Source organism: Triturus cristatus, chromosome 1_1 (genome assembly GCF_964204655.1).
Source record: "Triturus cristatus chromosome 1_1, aTriCri1.1, whole genome shotgun sequence".
Taxonomy (NCBI): Eukaryota; Metazoa; Chordata; class Amphibia; order Caudata; family Salamandridae; genus Triturus; species Triturus cristatus.
Window position 1 is genome coordinate 86472492 of NC_140579.1, and position 20303 is coordinate 86492794.

The 20303-nt window shown below is 46.3% G+C and overlaps 1 protein-coding gene across 1 annotated transcript in view; it reads right to left on the reverse strand.

The window, feature by feature from the left end:
* LOC146869545 (uncharacterized) overlaps window positions 1-19716 on the reverse strand; it is a 144681-nt gene extending 124965 nt beyond the window's left edge. Inside the window, exons 1-4 of the mRNA XM_085654201.1 lie at window positions 19666-19716; window positions 18009-18063; window positions 6473-6508; window positions 4496-4781 (exon numbers count right to left, since the gene is read on the reverse strand). Coding sequence (XP_085510327.1) covers window positions 4496-4781; window positions 6473-6508; window positions 18009-18051 — 365 coding nt within the window. The 5' untranslated portion in view covers window positions 18052-18063; window positions 19666-19716. The remainder of the gene's footprint in view (window positions 1-4495; window positions 4782-6472; window positions 6509-18008; window positions 18064-19665) is intronic.
* Window positions 19717-20303: the final 587 nt, after the last annotated feature.

A 20303-nucleotide genomic window follows, 5' to 3' on the forward strand; every position in this document is an offset into this window, starting at 1 on the left:
GCTGCACTATATTTATAGGTCCACAGGACTTGTTGGTGTACAATATTTATTGATACAGTATTTATTGCCTCAAAGTATTTAATTGTCTGTATAGATTGCACTTGTATTTATGCCCTGTTATTTATGATCACCCCTATTTATTTCATCAAACAGCCAATATTTATTTGACCTGCACTAATTGAAACTTGTATATTGTGATTGTCTTATTTATTTTTCCAATCAGCAACTAAGAGAAAAAGATAAAGAAGAATATTTTCATAATTTTTACGGTGTAGAGTCGTTTTTGGAACGGATGCACGCATGGTTCTTGTATGGGTATATTGTATGCTTAGCACTGCGCCTGTTTCCTGACCACTCGAGCCAAGCTACCACAGTGTGTTCGGGGAGTCCACCACCACCCTGCGGAGTGGGAGTGGGCTGTTTCCAACATAAATTGGTGTTCAGCGGTGGGATAGAGCTGTGCCTACATATACTCAACAATAACTGTGGGTAGTCCATAGGCCTACACCGGGAGTTTTCTCAAAGCGGCCTTCCTAATTGTGGGTTTTTGTTTTTTCCAAATTTACTCTGGTGGTGGGAGGAGGTATTATTAAAGGTACCACCCTACATTGTTACTGCACAAAACCTGTCCTCTAACCTGAGTGGGCAAGATGGAGTTTGTACTAGAAAATCAAAAAACGTACACTGTGGCCCAAGTCAGGAAGTTAACAGACCGGAGGGAGGAAAGACAGCTCACAGGGGACTTAGCAAGGCTGGAGAAAGAGATGGAGGAGAAAAGGATGGCGCACGAGCTTTGGATGAAGGAGATGAAGCTGCGTGCCCTCCAGATGAGTGTGTCCAGCGAGGACACTGGTGGCAGCATACCAGAAGCTTCACAGGAGCTAGAAGTTTATTTACCCCAGGAAGACATCACCAGGGTGTCTGAGGAGGCATTGGGGTGTGAACCTGAAGGGGGTAGTACAGGGATCTCCCAACCCAGCGAGGTGAGAGAAGTGGCAGATAGCCCAGCTAGGTCCCAGGGAGAGAGGGTTGTAGGGCCTCACGACCTATCTGCAGGAAGGCGTGAGACGGGGAGGTGTCCCGAGGTGCCCCAACCGAAGTCTCAGGGCCTGGAGAGTTCCGCAAGGGAGCCCCAGGTTGGGAGCCTAGGCTGTCCCGATGTGCCCTCCAGTGCAGGGGAGCCCCTAGTGTCAGGAGGACCCAGGGCGACTGTAACCAGCGCGCCTGAGGTTCTGGGGTTGGCCCAGTTTCAGGGTTTAGGTTCTGGGCTGGGATGCCAGGCTCAGGGGTTGCCTGACCTGGTGGGTGGGGCCTCGGTTAACCGGGTCCCCCCGAAATTGACTTCCAGGGGTACTTTTCCCGTTAGGAGGGTGCTGAAATCTGGAAGGGGGTGCAGAGGGAGGAAGGTCTCGCCTCGGGCACCGACTCAGCCTAAGGGTTTAGACCCAAGGTTGAAGGATCAGTTGAGGGGTCAAGGCCCTAGACTGAGGAGGAAGTGTTGGTCTGAGGGTGCCTTGCAGGGTAGGGTGAGGAACCCCAGAAGGAGAGTTAGGGGGAGGAGAGCCTCGCCCCTGAAGGCTGGTCAGCCTAAGGGTGCGAAACCCAGGAGGAGGACCGGAGTGGTCAACGGGCACTACAGGCCTGGGGCTACTGCCCCCCACTCCGCGAGATCACCCGGGCCAGAGACATCTGGATGGCCCAGGGGCCGATCCTGGCCACAACTAGCTAGGGAGCCCCCGTGGGGTGGTTTTGTTGGTCCAGGGAGGTTTGTTAGGGAACCATTGGGTTCCAGAGCGGAGGAGAACTTGCGGGTGCTCCTGCCGTTGCGGGCCTGCGTCCACCTTTTCTCGCCCCAAGCAGGGAAGACCATCAAGGCATTGATCGGTCTACCCTGGCTTTTGGCTGGAAGGGGGTTGTGTAGGACTTGGCCCTTTTTCCCTCAGTTGTTTTCATTTTTCATATTGATGCAGATTCAGGGAGCCATTTTAATTACCCCTGAAAACTTCTGCCTGGGGGCCTGAAGCACAAGATGGTGGCCACCTGTGACATCACCAGCATCCACTGGAACCTACCAGCACCTTCCAGAACATTCCAGGAGATTCCAGAACTCTGTGACAGTTGGAGACCGTTTAGAATGTTGGGAGGATAAGAGAGGCAGTTGGCAGTTGGAGCTGGCAGTTGGCACCTGACTGGTGAAGAGAGAGCAGCACAACAGTGACGGAGGAAGGAGTGAAGCAGCAGGGGTGGAAACTTGTGCCTGGAGTGGGGTCCATAAACCCACCCTTGATACTTGTCCCTACTGATGGATCCCAGCCTATAGCCCTGTGTGGGAAAGAAGACAGAAAAACTCATCCTAAGGACCTGAACAGCAGGAACAGGCCTTAGAAGCAGAAAGCAGCAAGATCCTGACCTGAGAACTGGTTTCCCTGGAGTCCGGCGTCGAGTAGCCTGAAGACCTGGAGCCCGAGGTGGAGAAGCGGCGCTGACTGAAGTAGCAGACGTCGTACCCGGAGCCGCCTGAGGTCGTGAGAGGGCGCCGACGGAGGTCGTGAGGAATACCAGAGGTCGAGGAGGAAGTGAACCGAGGTCGAGCGAGCGGCGTCATCGGAGGAGTGAAGTCCGCCCTCCGGAGTCGTCGGAGACCGAGGTAGAGGAGCACCGGAGGTCGGGAGTGAGGATCGCACTCCGGAGTCGCCCGGAGCCTGTGAGGAGGAGCACCGGAGGTCGGGGGTGAGGATCGCACCCCGGAGTCGCCGGAAGTCGACATCGAGGCCAGGCCGGCCGACGTCATCTGAGCCGAGAGCGCCATCGGACCGGAGCCGCCCGAAGTCGACATCGTGAAGAGACTGCCCGACGTCGTCAAATCGGAGGTAGAGATCGAACCGAGGCCGCCGACATCGGACCGGAACCGCCTGCCGGCGTCGTCAAAGAACTGACATTGTGCCGAGGCCGCCGAGACCGAACCGGAACCGCCTCACGGCGTCGACACGACTCCAGCGGCGTCGGAACATCAGGAAAAGGGCAGTAAGTGGAGTAGAGGGCGCCTAAGGCCCTGTGGAGACCTGAGAGACTGCTCTAAGGGGCTAGGGAGGTGCTGAAACCCACCTGACTGTGCCTGGGGTGAACTGGGACTAACCTAGAGAGGTTGTGTGGAGAAGGAAAGCCAGGGCATTGGTATTCCCCCCCTTTGATCTACCTCAGTTTAGGCCTCAGCCTTGTCCCAGCCAGGGAGTAGCCTCCCCCCTCAAGCCTTCCACAACCCTACAAGCTGTGCCTGGGCCAAATCAGCCCTTAAGAAGTGAAGTGTCATCTGATTATATGAGGGGTGCTGTATACTTGTAATTATTTATTGGGGATACTGTATTTATTGAATTTTTATCTATTTATTGCTGCACTATATTTATAGGTCCACAGGACTTGTTGGTGTACAATATTTATTGATACAGTATTTATTGCCTCAAAGTATTTAATTGTCTGTATAGATTGCACTTGTATTTATGCCCTGTTATTTATGATCACCCCTATTTATTTCATCAAACAGCCAATATTTATTTGACCTGCACTAATTGAAACTTGTATATTGTGATTGTCTTATTTATTTTTCCAATCAGCAACTAAGAGAAAAAGATAAAGAAGAATATTTTCATAATTTTTACGGTGTAGAGTCGTTTTTGGAACGGATGCACGCATGGTTCTTGTATGGGTATATTGTATGCTTAGCACTGCGCCTGTTTCCTGACCACTCGAGCCAAGCTACCACAGTGTGTTCGGGGAGTCCACCACCACCCTGCGGAGTGGGAGTGGGCTGTTTCCAACAAGGACATATCAAAAAGCAGAGGCCATCCTGTCTGCATGTTAAGAGTGTATAGATACCAATACATTGTAAGTAGGACAGACGAGGTGTAAGCCACTTCTTAGCAAATGTCCAGTATTCACATAAATCCACCACTAACTTTCTTACTGAGACCACGTTGATAAAAAGGTAATGACAATGCAATGTATGTGTTACTTCTAAGTTACTTTTTAGAATGCATGATAAATGATGTACTGTGTAATTGGGTTTTGTATACTAACATTTTTTCCATATGGTTCTGTGAGTGAAGACAAAATGAGCACAGTGCAGTGCACCTATTGATGACTTCATTATTGTGATCAGTCATTGTATTTGAGAATTGAAAAACACACCGTGGAATGATTTTAATATGCAAAATCTACAAAAGAAGTGTAAAAAAGTGATAGATTAACTTGTTCAAAAATTATTTTATTTTGCAGAAATGACTGACATGTTGAAGAAAATCTGAGAAGTTAATTGAAAACCCAATATGGTAGATTTTTATTACCATAACTAGTGAAAAACAGAAAACACTCTGCACTACAAATCCTCATCACTCATACCAAACATTCTTCACATGTGACTTGGATCAAGGTACTCTCAATATGTTAAATTAACCACTAACTTACATATTGGTGCCACATAGCTTTCAGCCATCCTTACCTGGTGTTCAGGACACCGCTCATCCCCAGCCAGTCCCCGATGTGGATTTGGGCACCGTTGATTCTCGCTGACTCATTGCCTGTTGGGTTGGTGATGGCCACAGAAGTTACAGGCAAGGTGACTTGTAGATCCACCCTCCACCAGGGGCTGAAGCTGTACTCCGTGGTACTGCAGTCACCCTGTGTGTAATCGCTCCTCAGATCCCCATCTATGGCCAGACTCGCGACAGCCACATCGTCCCGCGTGCTTGATTGACTGGCGACTCCCCAGAGTGCGACGTTGATCTCTGTGAAGAGAAATTGTGAGTTCCAGAGCTACATCCGGGCAATGAGAAGTGAAGTCATGAGAACAGAAGGAAGACTCATAAGAAGTGCATTTAAAAAGACAGAAGGAGGTGACTGGCAAAGTCCCAGAAGGTCCAGCGAAATAACAAGGTGAGTGTCAGAAATATCCAGATAGTAAGTAAGAATCATGCCGCAGGCAGGTTAAAGCCCGAAGACATAGAAACAAAAGGAAGACTGGCATATAAATGATGGCAGTCGCATGTCTTTACAAGGCACGTGTCTTTACCAAGTATGCCTTTATCATGCATGCCTTTACAGCGAATTTTGTTGTAAAGGCATGATGTGTAAAGTTATATGCGTGGTAAAGATCCCACCTCCACCCACCTGCCCTGAGCTCTAAAATTTAGCTCTCCTGCATTGTAATCGACCTGCCCCAGCCCTTTGAGCTACCCCGACCCCCTACACTGAGCCTCAAAACCCAGCCCCAGTCCAAAAACGCTACCCAACCCCAGCAGTCCCTCCATGAGCCCTAAAAACTGGCCCTGAGCCCTGAAAAATGACCCTTCCCCCTGCCCTGAGCCCTAAAACTCAGCCCCCACCCCTAAAACTTACCCCCCCAGCCCTGTCCCAACTTACCAAGCTACATTCTGGTCCTTCCTGCCACATGCCTTCCGGTTCCTCTCCCCGCCCATATGCTCAGACAGCTAGAACGCCGACTGCCTTAATCACACATATGCGTGTTTAAGGCATATGCGTGGTTAAGGCAAGCAGTGTTCAGCTTGCGGGGAAATGGCACTTATGATTAAGTCTGCGTTATAAAGGCTGTTTACTATAAACAACATCAGGCAACACTAAACTCGCTCATACAAAAATTTGGAACACGAGGGAGATTTAGAGATCATGTGAATCAGATACCGCATGGGAGTCAGAATATCAAATATCACACAGTAGTGGGAGCCACATGGGGTGAGTTTTCGGTTTTGTTCTGGAGATGTTGAGGCTGGGGCTGTTACAGATGTTCAACGAGGAAGGTGTTTACAGAAGTAGATGGCCATGCCAGTGGAATATCCTTCTCCTCTGCTCCTGCCCATGGGTCTGGGGCTACTAGGAGCTGTCCTTGGCCAAAGAGTAATCGCTAGAAAGGAACTGTAGGGTTGGAGTTTTTGCTTGAGGTTCTCCATTGGCCAAATAGGGGGTGAGCTGCTGCATTATCAGCTTTTTCATTTTTTTTTAACTTGTTTTAATGGCAGACATGAGTGGAGGCTGTTGCCATTGTCCAGGTGCAAGTTAACTTTAGGATAGTTTCTCGAGTGAGGGTAGGGTTTTTAAGATGATTCAGATGGTAGAGGCTGAGTGCTGCACTGCTTTCATTTGGATGCTATGCCAGGGGTGGGGTCTGCATTTTAAGCAAAGGATCTGCCTTCTCATGTCTTACATGAAGGCTGTTTCTTTGGAGACGTGGATATCTAGTGAGTTGTATTCTTTGAGTAGGTTGGATCTACCTACAATATATGTATTTTATGGCTGTCACATTTTTTAGACTAGTTTGGCCCATGCAGGAATATGTTGCCTCAAGACCTTTGGCTGGAGCTAACACTTTGCCCCTTCTCCTGTGAAAAAGAAATACCTAATACTTCTAGAAAAGTATGCTGTATGGTTAGGGAATTATGTCATCCAGATTTGGAATCCTCACCGCTGCTTGCTGACACGTTGTCCAATTGAGGTAGACCTGGAAAATATGGCATCAGAAAATTTATGATATTTTTCATTCCTTGAGGACACCCTGCTAGAAGTCAATAAATTAACACATCTCACACTGGAACGCTCTCACTGCTTCATATTTGGTATGTAACGCTAGGGTTGTCACTGCGGTAGCAACTATAACTACTAGCACACTCGTTACACAGTCAGTATATATAATACAGCAGAAAAGCTATCAGTGTTACACAGTCAGTATATCTAACACCAGAGCAACTCTACCACCAGACATATATCTAACACTAAAGAGGTCTCACTGTTGCACAAAGAGCATAGGTGCCAACAATAGAGCGCTTTCACTCTAACACCAGCGGTATATCTAATACTGAAGCGTTCTCACTGTTGCACAAACAGCATAGGTGCCAACAATAGAGCGCTTTCACTCTAACACCAGTGGTATATCTAATACTGAAGCGTTCTCACTGTTGCACAAACAGCATAGGTGCCAACAATAGAGCGCTTTCATTCTAACACCAGTGGTATATCTAGCACTGAAGCGTTCTCACTGTTGTACAGAAAGCATAGGTGCCAACAATAGAGCGCATTCACTCTAACACCAGTGGTATATCTAGCACTGAAGCGTTCTCACTGTTGCACAGACAGCATAGGTGACAACAGTAGAGCACTTTCACTCTAACACCAGCGGTATATCTAATACTGAAGCGTTCTCACTGTTGCACAAACAGCATAGGTGCCAACAATAGAGCGCTTTCACTCTAACACCAGCGGTATATCTAATACTGAAGCGTTCTCACTGTTGCACAAACAGCATAGGTGACAACAGTAGAGCACTTTCACTCTAACACCAGTGGTATATCTAGCACTGAAGCGTTCTCACTGTTGTACAGAAAGCATAGGTGACAACAGTAGAGCACTTTCACTCTAACACCAGCGGTATATCTAATACTGAAGCCCTCTCACTGTTGCACAGACAGCATAGGTGACAACAATAGAGCGCTTTCACTCTAACACCAGCGGTATATCTAACACTGAAGCACTCTCACAGTTGCACAAACAGCATAGGTGCCAACAATACAGCACTTCACTCTAACACCAGCGGTATATCTAATACTGAAGCGTTCTCACTGTTGCACAGAAAACATAGGTGCCAACAATAGAGCGCTTTCACTCTAACACCAGCGGTATATCTAATACTGAAGCGTTCTCACTGTTGCACAGACAGCATCGGTGACCACAATAGAGCACTTTCACTCTAACACCAGCGGTATATCTAACACTGAAGCCCTCTCACTGTTGTACAGAAAGCATAGGTGCCAACAATAGAGCACTTTCACTCTAACACCAGCGGTATATCTAACACTGAAGCCCTCTCACTGTTGCACAGAAAGCATAGATGCCAACAATAGAGCGCTTTCACTCTAACACCAGTGGTATATCTAGTACTGAAGCACTCTCACTGTTGCACAAACAGCATAGCTGCCAACAATAGAGCGCTTTCACTCTAACACCAGTGGTATATCTAACACTGAAGCACTCTCACTGTTGCACAAACACCATAGGTGACTACAATAGAGCGCTTTCACTCTAACACCAGCGGTATATCTAACACTGAAGCCCTCTCACTGTTGCACAGAAAGCATAGATGCCAACAATAGAGCCCTTTCACTCTAACACCAGTGGTATATCTAGCACTGAAGCACTCTCACTCTTCACAGACAGCATAAGTGACAATAATAGAGCGTTTTCACTCTAACACTAGTGGTATATCTAGCACTGAAGCACTCTCACTGTTGCACAGACAGCATAGGTGCCAACAATAGAGCGCTTTCACTCTAACACCAGCGGTATATCTAATACTGAAACGTTCTCACTGTTGCACAAACAGCATAGGTGACAAAAATAGAGCGCTTTCACTCTAACACCAGCGGTATATCTAACACTGAAGCCCTCTCACTGTTGCACAGACAGCACAGGTGACAAAAATAGAGCGCTTTCACTCTAACACCACCGGTATATCTAATACTGAAGCGTTCTCACTGTTGCACAAACAGCATCGGTGACCACAATAGAGCGCTTTCACTCTAACACCAGCGGTATATCTAATACTGAAGCGTTCTCACTGCTGCACAAACAGCATAGGTGACAACAATAGAGCGCTTTCACTCTAACACCAGCGGTATATCTAACACTGAAGCACTCTCACTGTTGCACTGACAGCACAGGTGACAGCAGTAGAGCGCTTTCACTCTAACACCAGCGGTATATCTAACACTGACGCACTCTCACAGTTGCACTGACAGCATAAGTGACAATAATAGAGCGCTTTCACTCTAACACCATCGGTATATCTAACACTGAAGCGCTCTCACTGTTTCACAGAGAGCAAAGTTAACAAGAGTAGAGCGCTTTCACTCTAACACCAGCGGTATATCTAGCACTGAAGCGCTCTCACTGTTTCACAGACAGCATAAGTGACAATAATAGAGCGCTTTCACTCTAACACCATCGGTATATCTAACACTGAAGCGCTCTCACTGTTTCACAGACAGCATAGGTGCCAAAAATAGAGCGCTTTCACTCTAACACCAGCGGTATATCTAACACTGAAGCGTTCTCACTGTTGCACAGACAGCATAGGTGCCAACAATAGAGCGCTTTCACTCTAACACCAGCGGTATATCTAATACTGAAGCGTTCTCACTGTTGCACTGACAGCACAGGTGACAGCAGTAGAGCGCTTTCACTCTAACACCAGCGGTATATCTAACACTGACGCACTCTCACAGTTGCACTGACAGCATAAGTGACAATAATAGAGCGCTTTCACTCTAACACCATCGGTATATCTAACACTGAAGCGCTCTCACTGTTTCACAGAGAGCAAAGTTAACAAGAGTAGAGCGCTTTCACTCTAACACCAGCGGTATATCTAGCACTGAAGCGCTCTCACTGTTTCACAGACAGCATAAGTGACAATAATAGAGCACTTTCACTCTAACACCATCGGTATATCTAACACTGAAGCGCTCTCACTGTTTCACAGACAGCATAGGTGCCAAAAATAGAGCGCTTTCACTCTAACACCAGCGGTATATCTAACACTGAAGCCCTCTCACTGTTGCACAGACAGCATAGGTGACAAAAATAGAGCGCTTTCACTCTAACACCAGCGGTATATCTAACACTAAAGCACTCCCACTCTTCACAGACAGCATAAGTGACAATAATAGAGCGCTTTCACTCTAACACCAGAAGTATATCTAACATTAAAGCACTCTCATTGTTGCACAGACAGCATAGGTGCCAACAATAGAGCGCTTTCACTCTAACACCACAGGTATATCTAATACTGAAGCGTTCTCACTGTTGCACAAACAGCATTGGTGACCACAATAGAGCGCTTTCACTCTAACACCAGCGGTATATCTAATACTGAAGCGTTCTCACTGTTGCACAAACAGCATAGGTGACAACAATAGAGCGCTTTCACTCTAACACCAGCGGTATATCTAACACTGAAGCACTCTCACTGTTGCACTGACAGCACAGGTGACAGCAGTAGAGCGCTTTCACTCTAACACCAGCGGTATATCTAGCACTGAAGCGCTCTCACTGTTTCACAGACAGCATAAGTGACAATAATAGAGCGCTTTCACTCTAACACCATCGGTATATCTAACACTGAAGCGCTCTCACTGTTTCACAGAGAGCAAAGTTAACAAGAGTAGAGCGCTTTCACTCTAACACCAGCGGTATATCTAGCACTGAAGCGCTCTCACTGTTTCATAGACAGCATAAGTGACAATAATAGAGCGCTTTCACTCTAACACCATCGGTATATCTAACACTGAAGCGCTCTCACTGTTTCACAGACAGCATAGGTGCCAAAAATAGAGCGCTTTCACTCTAACACCAGCAGTATATCTAACACTGAAGCGTTCTCACTGTTGCACAAACAGCATCGGTGACCACAATAGAGCGCTTTCACTCTAACACCAGCGGTATATCTAATACTGAAGCGTTCTCACTGTTGCACAAACAGCATTGGTGACCACAATAGAGCGCTTTCACTCTAACACCAGCGGTATATCTAACACTGAAGCCCTCTCACTGTTGCACAGACAGCATAGGTGACAGCAGTAGAGCGCTTTCACTCTAACACCAGCGGTATATCTAGCACTGAAGCGCTCTCACTGTTGCACAGACAGCATAGGTGACAAAAATAGATCGCTTTCACTCTAACACCAGCGGTATATCTAACACTAAAGCACTCTCACTCTTCACAGACAGCATAAGTGACAATAATAGAGCGCTTTCACTCTAACACCAGAAGTATATCTAACATTAAAGCACTCTCATTGTTGCACAGACAGCATAGGTGCCAACAATAGAGCGCTTTCACTCTAACACCACAGGTATATCTAATACTGAAGCGTTCTCACTGTTGCACAAACAGCATAGGTGACAACAATAGAGCGCTTTCACTCTAACACCAGCGGTATATCTAATACTGAAGCGTTCTCACTGCTGCACAAACAGCATAGGTGACAACAATAGAGCGCTTTCACTCTAACACCAGCGGTATATCTAACACTGAAGCGTTCTCACTGTTGCACTGACAGCACAGGTGACAGCAGTAGAGCACTTTCACTCTAACACCAGCGGTATATCTAACACTGAAGCCCTCTCACTGTTGCACAGACAGCATAGGTGACAAAAATAGATCGCTTTCACTCTAACACCAGCGGTATATCTAACACTAAAGCACTCTCACTCTTCACAGACAGCATAAGTGACAATAATAGAGCGCGTTCACTCTAACACCAGAAGTATATCTAACATTAAAGCACTCTCACTGTTGCACAAACAGCATAGGTGCCAACAATAGAGCGCTTTCACTCTAACACCACAGGTATATCTAATACTGAAGCGTTCTCACTGTTGCACAAACAGCATTGGTGACCACAATAGAGCGCTTTCACTCTAACACCAGCGGTATATCTAACACTGAAGCCCTCTCACTGTTGCACAGACAGCATAGGTGACAGCAGTAGAGCGCTTTCACTCTAACACCAGCGGTATATCTAGCACTGAAGCGCTCTCACTGTTGCACAGACAGCATAGGTGACAAAAATAGATCGCTTTCACTCTAACACCAGCGGTATATCTAACACTAAAGCACTCTCACTCTTCACAGACAGCATAAGTGACAATAATAGAGCGCTTTCACTCTAACACCAGAAGTATATCTAACATTAAAGCACTCTCATTGTTGCACAGACAGCATAGGTGCCAACAATAGAGCGCTTTCACTCTAACACCACAGGTATATCTAATACTGAAGCGTTCTCACTGTTGCACAAACAGCATAGGTGACAACAATAGAGCGCTTTCACTCTAACACCAGCGGTATATCTAACACTGAAGCCCTCTCACTGTTGCACTGACAGCACAGGTGACAGCAGTAGAGCGCTTTCACTCTAACACCAGCGGTATATCTAGCACTGAAGCACTCTCACTGTTGCACTGACAGCACAGGTGACAGCAGTAGAGCGCTTTCACTCTAACACCAGCGGTATATCTAACACTGAAGCCCTCTCACTGTTGCACAGACAGCATAGGTGACAAAAATAGAGCGCTTTCACTCTAACACCAGCGGTATATCTAACACTAAAGCACTCTAACTCTTCACAGACAGCATAAGTGACAATAATAGAGCGCTTTCACTCTAACACCAGAAGTATATCTAACATTAAAGCACTCTCACTGTTGCACAGACAGCATAAGTGACAATAATAGAGCGCTTTCACTCCAACACCATCGGTATATCTAACACTGAAGCGCTCTCACTGTTTCACAGAGAGCAAAGTTAACAAGAGTAGAGCGCTTTCACTCTAACACCAGCGGTATATCTAGCACTGAAGCGCTCTCACTGTTTCACAGACAGCATAAGTGACAATAATAGAGCGCTTTCACTCTAACACCATCGGTATATCTAACACTGAAGCGCTCTCACTGTTTCACAGACAGCATAGGTGCCAAAAATAGAGCGCTTTCACTCTAACACCAGCGGTATATCTAACACTGAAGCCCTCTCACTGTTGCACAGACAGCATAGGTGACAAAAATAGAGCGCTTTCACTCTAACACCAGCGGTATATCTAACACTAAAGCACTCTCACTCTTCACAGACAGCATAAGTGACAATAATAGAGCGCTTTCACTCTAACACCAGAAGTATATCTAACATTAAAGCACTCTCATTGTTGCACAGACAGCATAGGTGCCAACAATAGAGCGCTTTCACTCTAACACCACAGGTATATCTAATACTGAAGCGTTCTCACTGTTGCACAAACAGCATTGGTGACCACAATAGAGCGCTTTCACTCTAACACCAGCGGTATATCTAATACTGAAGCGTTCTCACTGTTGCACAAACAGCATAGGTGACAACAATAGAGCGCTTTCACTCTAACACCAGCGGTATATCTAACACTGAAGCACTCTCACTGTTGCACTGACAGCACAGGTGACAGCAGTAGAGCGCTTTCACTCTAACACCAGCGGTATATCTAGCACTGAAGCGCTCTCACTGTTTCACAGACAGCATAAGTGACAATAATAGAGCGCTTTCACTCTAACACCATCGGTATATCTAACACTGAAGCGCTCTCACTGTTTCACAGAGAGCAAAGTTAACAAGAGTAGAGCGCTTTCACTCTAACACCAGCGGTATATCTAGCACTGAAGCGCTCTCACTGTTTCATAGACAGCATAAGTGACAATAATAGAGCGCTTTCACTCTAACACCATCGGTATATCTAACACTGAAGCGCTCTCACTGTTTCACAGACAGCATAGGTGCCAAAAATAGAGCGCTTTCACTCTAACACCAGCAGTATATCTAACACTGAAGCGTTCTCACTGTTGCACAAACAGCATCGGTGACCACAATAGAGCGCTTTCACTCTAACACCAGCGGTATATCTAATACTGAAGCGTTCTCACTGTTGCACAAACAGCATTGGTGACCACAATAGAGCGCTTTCACTCTAACACCAGCGGTATATCTAACACTGAAGCCCTCTCACTGTTGCACAGACAGCATAGGTGACAGCAGTAGAGCGCTTTCACTCTAACACCAGCGGTATATCTAGCACTGAAGCGCTCTCACTGTTGCACAGACAGCATAGGTGACAAAAATAGATCGCTTTCACTCTAACACCAGCGGTATATCTAACACTAAAGCACTCTCACTCTTCACAGACAGCATAAGTGACAATAATAGAGCGCTTTCACTCCAACACCAGAAGTATATCTAACATTAAAGCACTCTCATTGTTGCACAGACAGCATAGGTGCCAACAATAGAGCGCTTTCACTCTAACACCACAGGTATATCTAATACTGAAGCGTTCTCACTGTTGCACAAACAGCATAGGTGACAACAATAGAGCGCTTTCACTCTAACACCAGCGGTATATCTAATACTGAAGCGTTCTCACTGCTGCACAAACAGCATAGGTGACAACAATAGAGCGCTTTCACTCTAACACCAGCGGTATATCTAACACTGAAGCGTTCTCACTGTTGCACTGACAGCACAGGTGACAGCAGTAGAGCGCTTTCACTCTAACACCAGCGGTATATCTAACACTGAAGCCCTCTCACTGTTGCACAGACAGCATAGGTGACAAAAATAGATCGCTTTCACTCTAACACCAGCGGTATATCTAACACTAAAGCACTCTCACTCTTCACAGATAGCATAAGTGACAATAATAGAGCGCTTTCACTCTAACACCAGAAGTATATCTAACATTAAAGCACTCTCACTGTTGCACAAACAGCATAGGTGCCAACAATAGAGCGCTTTCACTCTAACACCACAGGTATATCTAATACTGAAGCGTTCTCACTGTTGCACAAACAGCATTGGTGACCACAATAGAGCGCTTTCACTCTAACACCAGCGGTATATCTAATACTGAAGCCCTCTCACTGTTGCACAGACAGCATAGGTGACAGCAGTAGAGCGCTTTCACTCTAACACCAGCGGTATATCTAGTACTGAAGCGCTCTCACTGTTGCACAGACAGCATAGGTGACAAAAATAGATCGCTTTCACTCTAACACCAGCGGTATATCTAACACTAAAGCACTCTCACTCTTCACAGACAGCATAAGTGACAATAATAGAGCGCTTTCACTCTAACACCAGAAGTATATCTAACATTAAAGCACTCTCATTGTTGCACAGACAGCATAGGTGCCAACAATAGAGCGCTTTCACTCTAACACCACAGGTATATCTAATACTGAAGCGTTCTCACTGTTGCACAAACAGCATAGGTGACAACAATAGAGCGCTTTCACTCTAACACCAGCGGTATATCTAACACTGAAGCCCTCTCACTGTTGCACTGACAGCACAGGTGACAGCAGTAGAGCGCTTTCACTCTAACACCAGCGGTATATCTAGCACTGAAGCACTCTCACTGTTGCACTGACAGCACAGGTGACAGCAGTAGAGCGCTTTCACTCTAACACCAGCGGTATATCTAACACTGAAGCCCTCTCACTGTTGCACAGACAGCATAGGTGACAAAAATAGAGCGCTTTCACTCTAACACCAGCGGTATATCTAACACTAAAGCACTCTCACTCTTCACAGACAGCATAAGTGACAATAATAGAGCGCTTTCACTCTAACACCAGAAGTATATCTAACATTAAAGCACTCTCACTGTTGCACAGACAGCATAAGTGACAATAATAGAGCGCTTTCACTCTAACACCATCGGTATATCTAACACTGAAGCGCTCTCACTGTTTCACAGACAGCATAGGTGCCAACAATAGAGCGCTTTCACTCTAACACCAGCGGTATATCTAACACTGAAGCGCTCTCACTGTTGCACAGACAGCATAGGTGACAACAATAGAGCACTTTCACTCTAACACCATCGGCATATCTAACACTGAAGCGCTCTCACTGTTTCACAGAGAGCAAAGTTAACAAGAGTAGAGTGCTTTCACTCTAACACCACCGGTATATCTAGCACTGAAGCACTCTCACTGTTGCACAGACAGCATAGGTGACAACAGTGGAGCACTTTCACTCTAACACCAGCGGTATATCAAATACTGAAGCCCTCTCACTGTTGCACAGACAGCATAGGTGCCAACAATAGAGCGCTTTCACTCTAACACCAGCGGTATATCTAATACTGAAGCTTTCTGACTGTTGCACAGACAGCATAGGTGACAACAGTGGAGCACTTTCACTCTAACACCAGCGGTATATCAAATACTGAAGCGTTCTCACTGTTGCACAGACAGCATAGGTGCCAACAATAGAGCGCTTTCACTCTAACACCAGCGGTATATCTAATACTGAAGCTTTCTGACTGTTGCACAGACAGCATAGGTGACAACAGTAGAGCACTTTGACTCTAATACCATCGGTATATCTAACACTGAAGGATTCTTACTGTTGCACAGACAGCATAGATGACAACAGTGGAGCGCTTTCACTCTAACACCAGCGGTATATCTAACACTGAAGCGTTCTCACTGTTGCACAGACAGCATAGGTGCCAACAATAGAGCGCTTTCACTCTAACACCAGCGGTATATCTAATACTGAAGCTTTCTGACTGTTGCACAGACAGCATAGGTGACAACAGTAGAGCACTTTCACTCTAATACCATCGGTATATCTAACACTGAAGGATTCTTACTGTTGCACAGACAGCATAGATGACAACAGTGGAGCGCTTTCACTCTAACACCACCGGTATATCTAACACTGAAGGATTCTTACTGTTGCACAGACAGCATAGATGACAACAGTGGAGTACTTCCACTCTAACACTAAAAAGAACAGATGATAGACGGAAAGCTAAACAAATCAAATATTCACCCCACGTCACTGATCTGGGTTAAATCCATCATTTTTTTGCGAGCCACGCCATTCCAGTTCTAGACCCAGCCATATGCAAATCAGTCTCAACCCTGCTCCCATGTGAACAGTCCTGCTGGAAGTGCCAGGCCAGTTCCTCCCTGGACCGAAAACAAGCATCCTCTGTTTTCGGTGTATCACCCCTCATCAGCCAGGCTAACTTGAATCTGGTGGCATAGCGAGCAAGGGACCCACGAGTGGGAATACCCTTCCCACTTAGGGCGATAAATGCAAAAATGAAGGATGGATGGAATGCTGAACAAATCATGCATTTACCCCAAGTCACAGATCTGGGTTGAATCCACAGTTTTTTTGCTCGCCATGTCATTCCAGTTATAGAATCAATCTTGACCCTGCTCCCCAAGGGAACAGTCCAGCTGGAACTGCCAGAGTGCTGTCTAGTGTTCAATATTGTCTCACTTTTCTCCCACTCCCTAACCACCAGAGTGTTGCTTCTAGCAGAGTCACTACTATAGGGGCATGTCTCACTCTTTTTCATCTTCCCAATCCCCGAGTGCTGCTTTCAGCAGGGTCAGTAGCTAAGGGGTGTGCCTCGCTCTTTTCTCTCATCCTGACCCCAGAGTGCTGTTTCTAGCAGGGTCAGTAGTTAAGGAGTGTGCCTCGCTCTCTTCCCTCTCTCTGGCACCCCCAGAGTGGTGCTTCTAGCAGGGTCAGTAGTTGAGGAGTGAGTCTCATTCTGTTACCTCTCCGTGACCCCTAGAGTGCTCCTTCTAGCGGGGTTCGTAGCTCAGGGACGTGCCTCCCTCTTTCCTCGCTCTAACCCCCAGAGTGCAGCTTCTAGCAGGGTCAGTAGCTAAGGAGTGAGTCTCATTGTTTCCCTCTCCGTGACCCCCAGAGTGCTGCTTCTAGGGAGGTCAGTAGCTAAGAGCTGTGCCTCGCTCCTTTCTCTCTCCGTGAGCCCAGAGTGCTGCTTCTAGCAGGGTCAGTAGTTAAGTGGTGTGCCTCTCTGTGACCCCCAGAGTGCTGCTTCTAGTGAGGTCAGTAGCTAAGAGCTGTGCCTCGCTCCTTTCTCTCTCCGTGAGCCCAGAGTGCTGCTTCTAGCAGGGTCAGTAGTTAAGTGGTGTGCCTCTCTCTGACCCCCCAGAGTGCTGTTTCTAGCAGGGTCAGTAGTTGAGGAGTGTGCCTCATTCTTTTCCCTCTCTGTGACCCTCAGAGTGCTGCTTCCAGCGAGGTCAGTAGCTAAGGGCTGTGCCTCGTTCTGTTCCCTGTCAGTGGCTCCCAGAGTGCTGCTTCTAGCAGGGTCAGTGGCTAAGGGGTATGCCTCGCTTTTTTCCCTCTCTCTGACCCCTAGAGTGTTGCTTCTAGCGGAGTCAGGAGCTAAGAGGTGTGTCTCACTCTATTCCCTCTCCCTCAGAGTGCTGCTTCTAGTGGGTCAGTAGCGTCACACTCTCTTTCCTCTCCCTGAACCCAGAGTGCTGCTTCGAGTGGGTCAGTAGCGTCACACTCTCTTTCCTCTCCCTGACCCCCAAGTGCTGCTTCTCGCAAAGTCAGTAGTTTAGGAAAGTCTCTCTCTAGCTCTTACCTGTCCAGAGCCAGAGGGCCAGCAGAATGCCCCATCGCAACATGTCTCCTGTGCTCTGTATGGGAAGAAGAACACAATACGTGTTATTGTTATCCAACTCAGTGGTCATCTACTGTTTTGAAGTATTGCTGAGTAGGATCCTAAAAGGATATATGCCACCTCAGTTTGGACCCAGCTATATGCAAATCAGTCTTGACCCTTTTCCAATAGGAACAGTCCAACCCGAACTACCTGAACCTGAACACAAGCAACCCAGGGCCAGCTTCGTCCTGATTGGAGTTATCAATCGTTAGTAGGGACTTCTAGTGTCACAGCGAGCATGGGACCCACTGCTGGGTGTGCTCTTGATTCTTAGGGCGGTACATCAAACACACAAAAAGCGATGGGGGAATGCTATCAATTTGTCGATCCACTGGCAATCGCTCGGGTAGCATTCCAATCTATCGTTCTTTTGCTCGCCAGGCCACCTGAGTTTGGATCCAGCCATACGCAACTTTGAACTTTTGACCAGTGAATCCCTCAAAAGTCTGACTTTACTATAGGCCAAGGACGGAGAGTACCCAAAAGTCCCCAAGAGTTTAGTGTCTGCTTCTAACAGGTCCCAATGTTTGTTGATTGCCCTTCTGATTTGGGAGCCTGTGTGCTACAAGTTATAATGAAGAGTGTAACTTTTCTCTCTCTTGTGATGTCACTTTAGTGGTAAACAACTCGTTCCTTTTGACCTTGCCAGTTGTATTCTTGGATTCCACTGGAACATGTTCAGGTTCTTCCTTTCCCTGAAAGCCCCAGATAGGACCATATCGACACCACAAAGAACCTACAGATTTCTACTTATTTATTTCCAGATCAGGATGACATTTCTAGGATGAGTTTATGTTCTAACATAGATGGAGGTAGCTTGGTAGGCAGGAAGGATGGACAGCATAAACCAGAGCAGGTGACGGAGGCGCAGTGCAATGATGCTGTTTGTGATGGAAACAGCAAAACAACAAAAACCTTTAGAAGGTGCAAAACACCAAACACTGCCCCAGCCCCTCTGACTGTGCGTGCACGCACTCTTTATAGTGTTTTAATGCACTGCGCCAAGATGGACACCACCATTCTTGGAACTGTAAATGCAAAGTGAAGAATAAATGTCCACCGTCGGGTGATGAGACATAGGTGAGCATGCGTAGTGGCGCGTGCGCGAACACACGCAGACATGTGTAGTGACGCATGCGTGAACACATGCAGACATGCGTAGTGACGCCTTCATGTGCATACATCCTCATACTGGTGCTTTCCATTAACAGTCTTATGCTTTTGCCGATGCTTTTAACCACAAGCAACAAACCTTGCTAATGTAAAAGGGTTTCCTAATGTCTTTCAAAGGAGAGACCTATTGGCTTTGCTAGTGCTCGTTTATTCCCTCATCACAACTCCCATTCCATACAGCACCCCCTCTTGTATTCTTCTATCCTATATGTGCTTTGAAGTGATTGTAAAGAAAGAGTCCAGGAGATGATGGAAACCTAAACTCCAAGAGCAGTGAGCGCTCTAAGACAAAGATGCCTGCACCCGCTCACCCTTAAGGAAAGACAGACCAACAGAAATACATTGAAATATAATGACTCTAACAAAGCACTGACCTTTCTGAATAATTAGCGATAGACTTTACCTACAGTGGCAATCTTTACGGACCCAGTTTGGATCATGTCAGGAAAAAGACCTGTGTAAAAGAGAAGAAAATATAAAAAGAAGACTGTCAGAGAGAAACCTCACGTTTCTCATTGTCGAAATTCCGACAAATGGTGCAAAAAAGGTGCCTAGCTGCTTGATAGAGAGGGGCAAATTTTAAATTTTGTACAGGCAAAAATAATTTTTTAGCACAAATTGTTCCCACAAAAAAACAATTATAGGAAGAAAAAAATCCTTTTACGAAGTGATTATTTGAAGAGATTTTTGTGAGGAAACCCTATTATTCCGGGAATTTTCTTGTTCCTCCTTTTAAACTTTGCATACTCGAGAAGCTGCAGAAGGTTGCAAACTTTTTTTAAATTAAAAAACCATGTTCGCATAGATGTCAAAGGGAAACAACGGCAGTTTCACTCCTTAATTCTGACACGTGTCATTTCATCATCAGCCCTTACAAAGTCATACCACGCAATATATTCCATCAAGGGTAAAAGAAACTTATTTTTCTAGTTTAGGTAAATGCATTTTCACAATACAATGTAAAAAAAATACAAACATAAAGTTACGGTGTAAAAATAGGAGAAAAATGAAGACCAGATAATATTGAAAATGTGAAAGGTA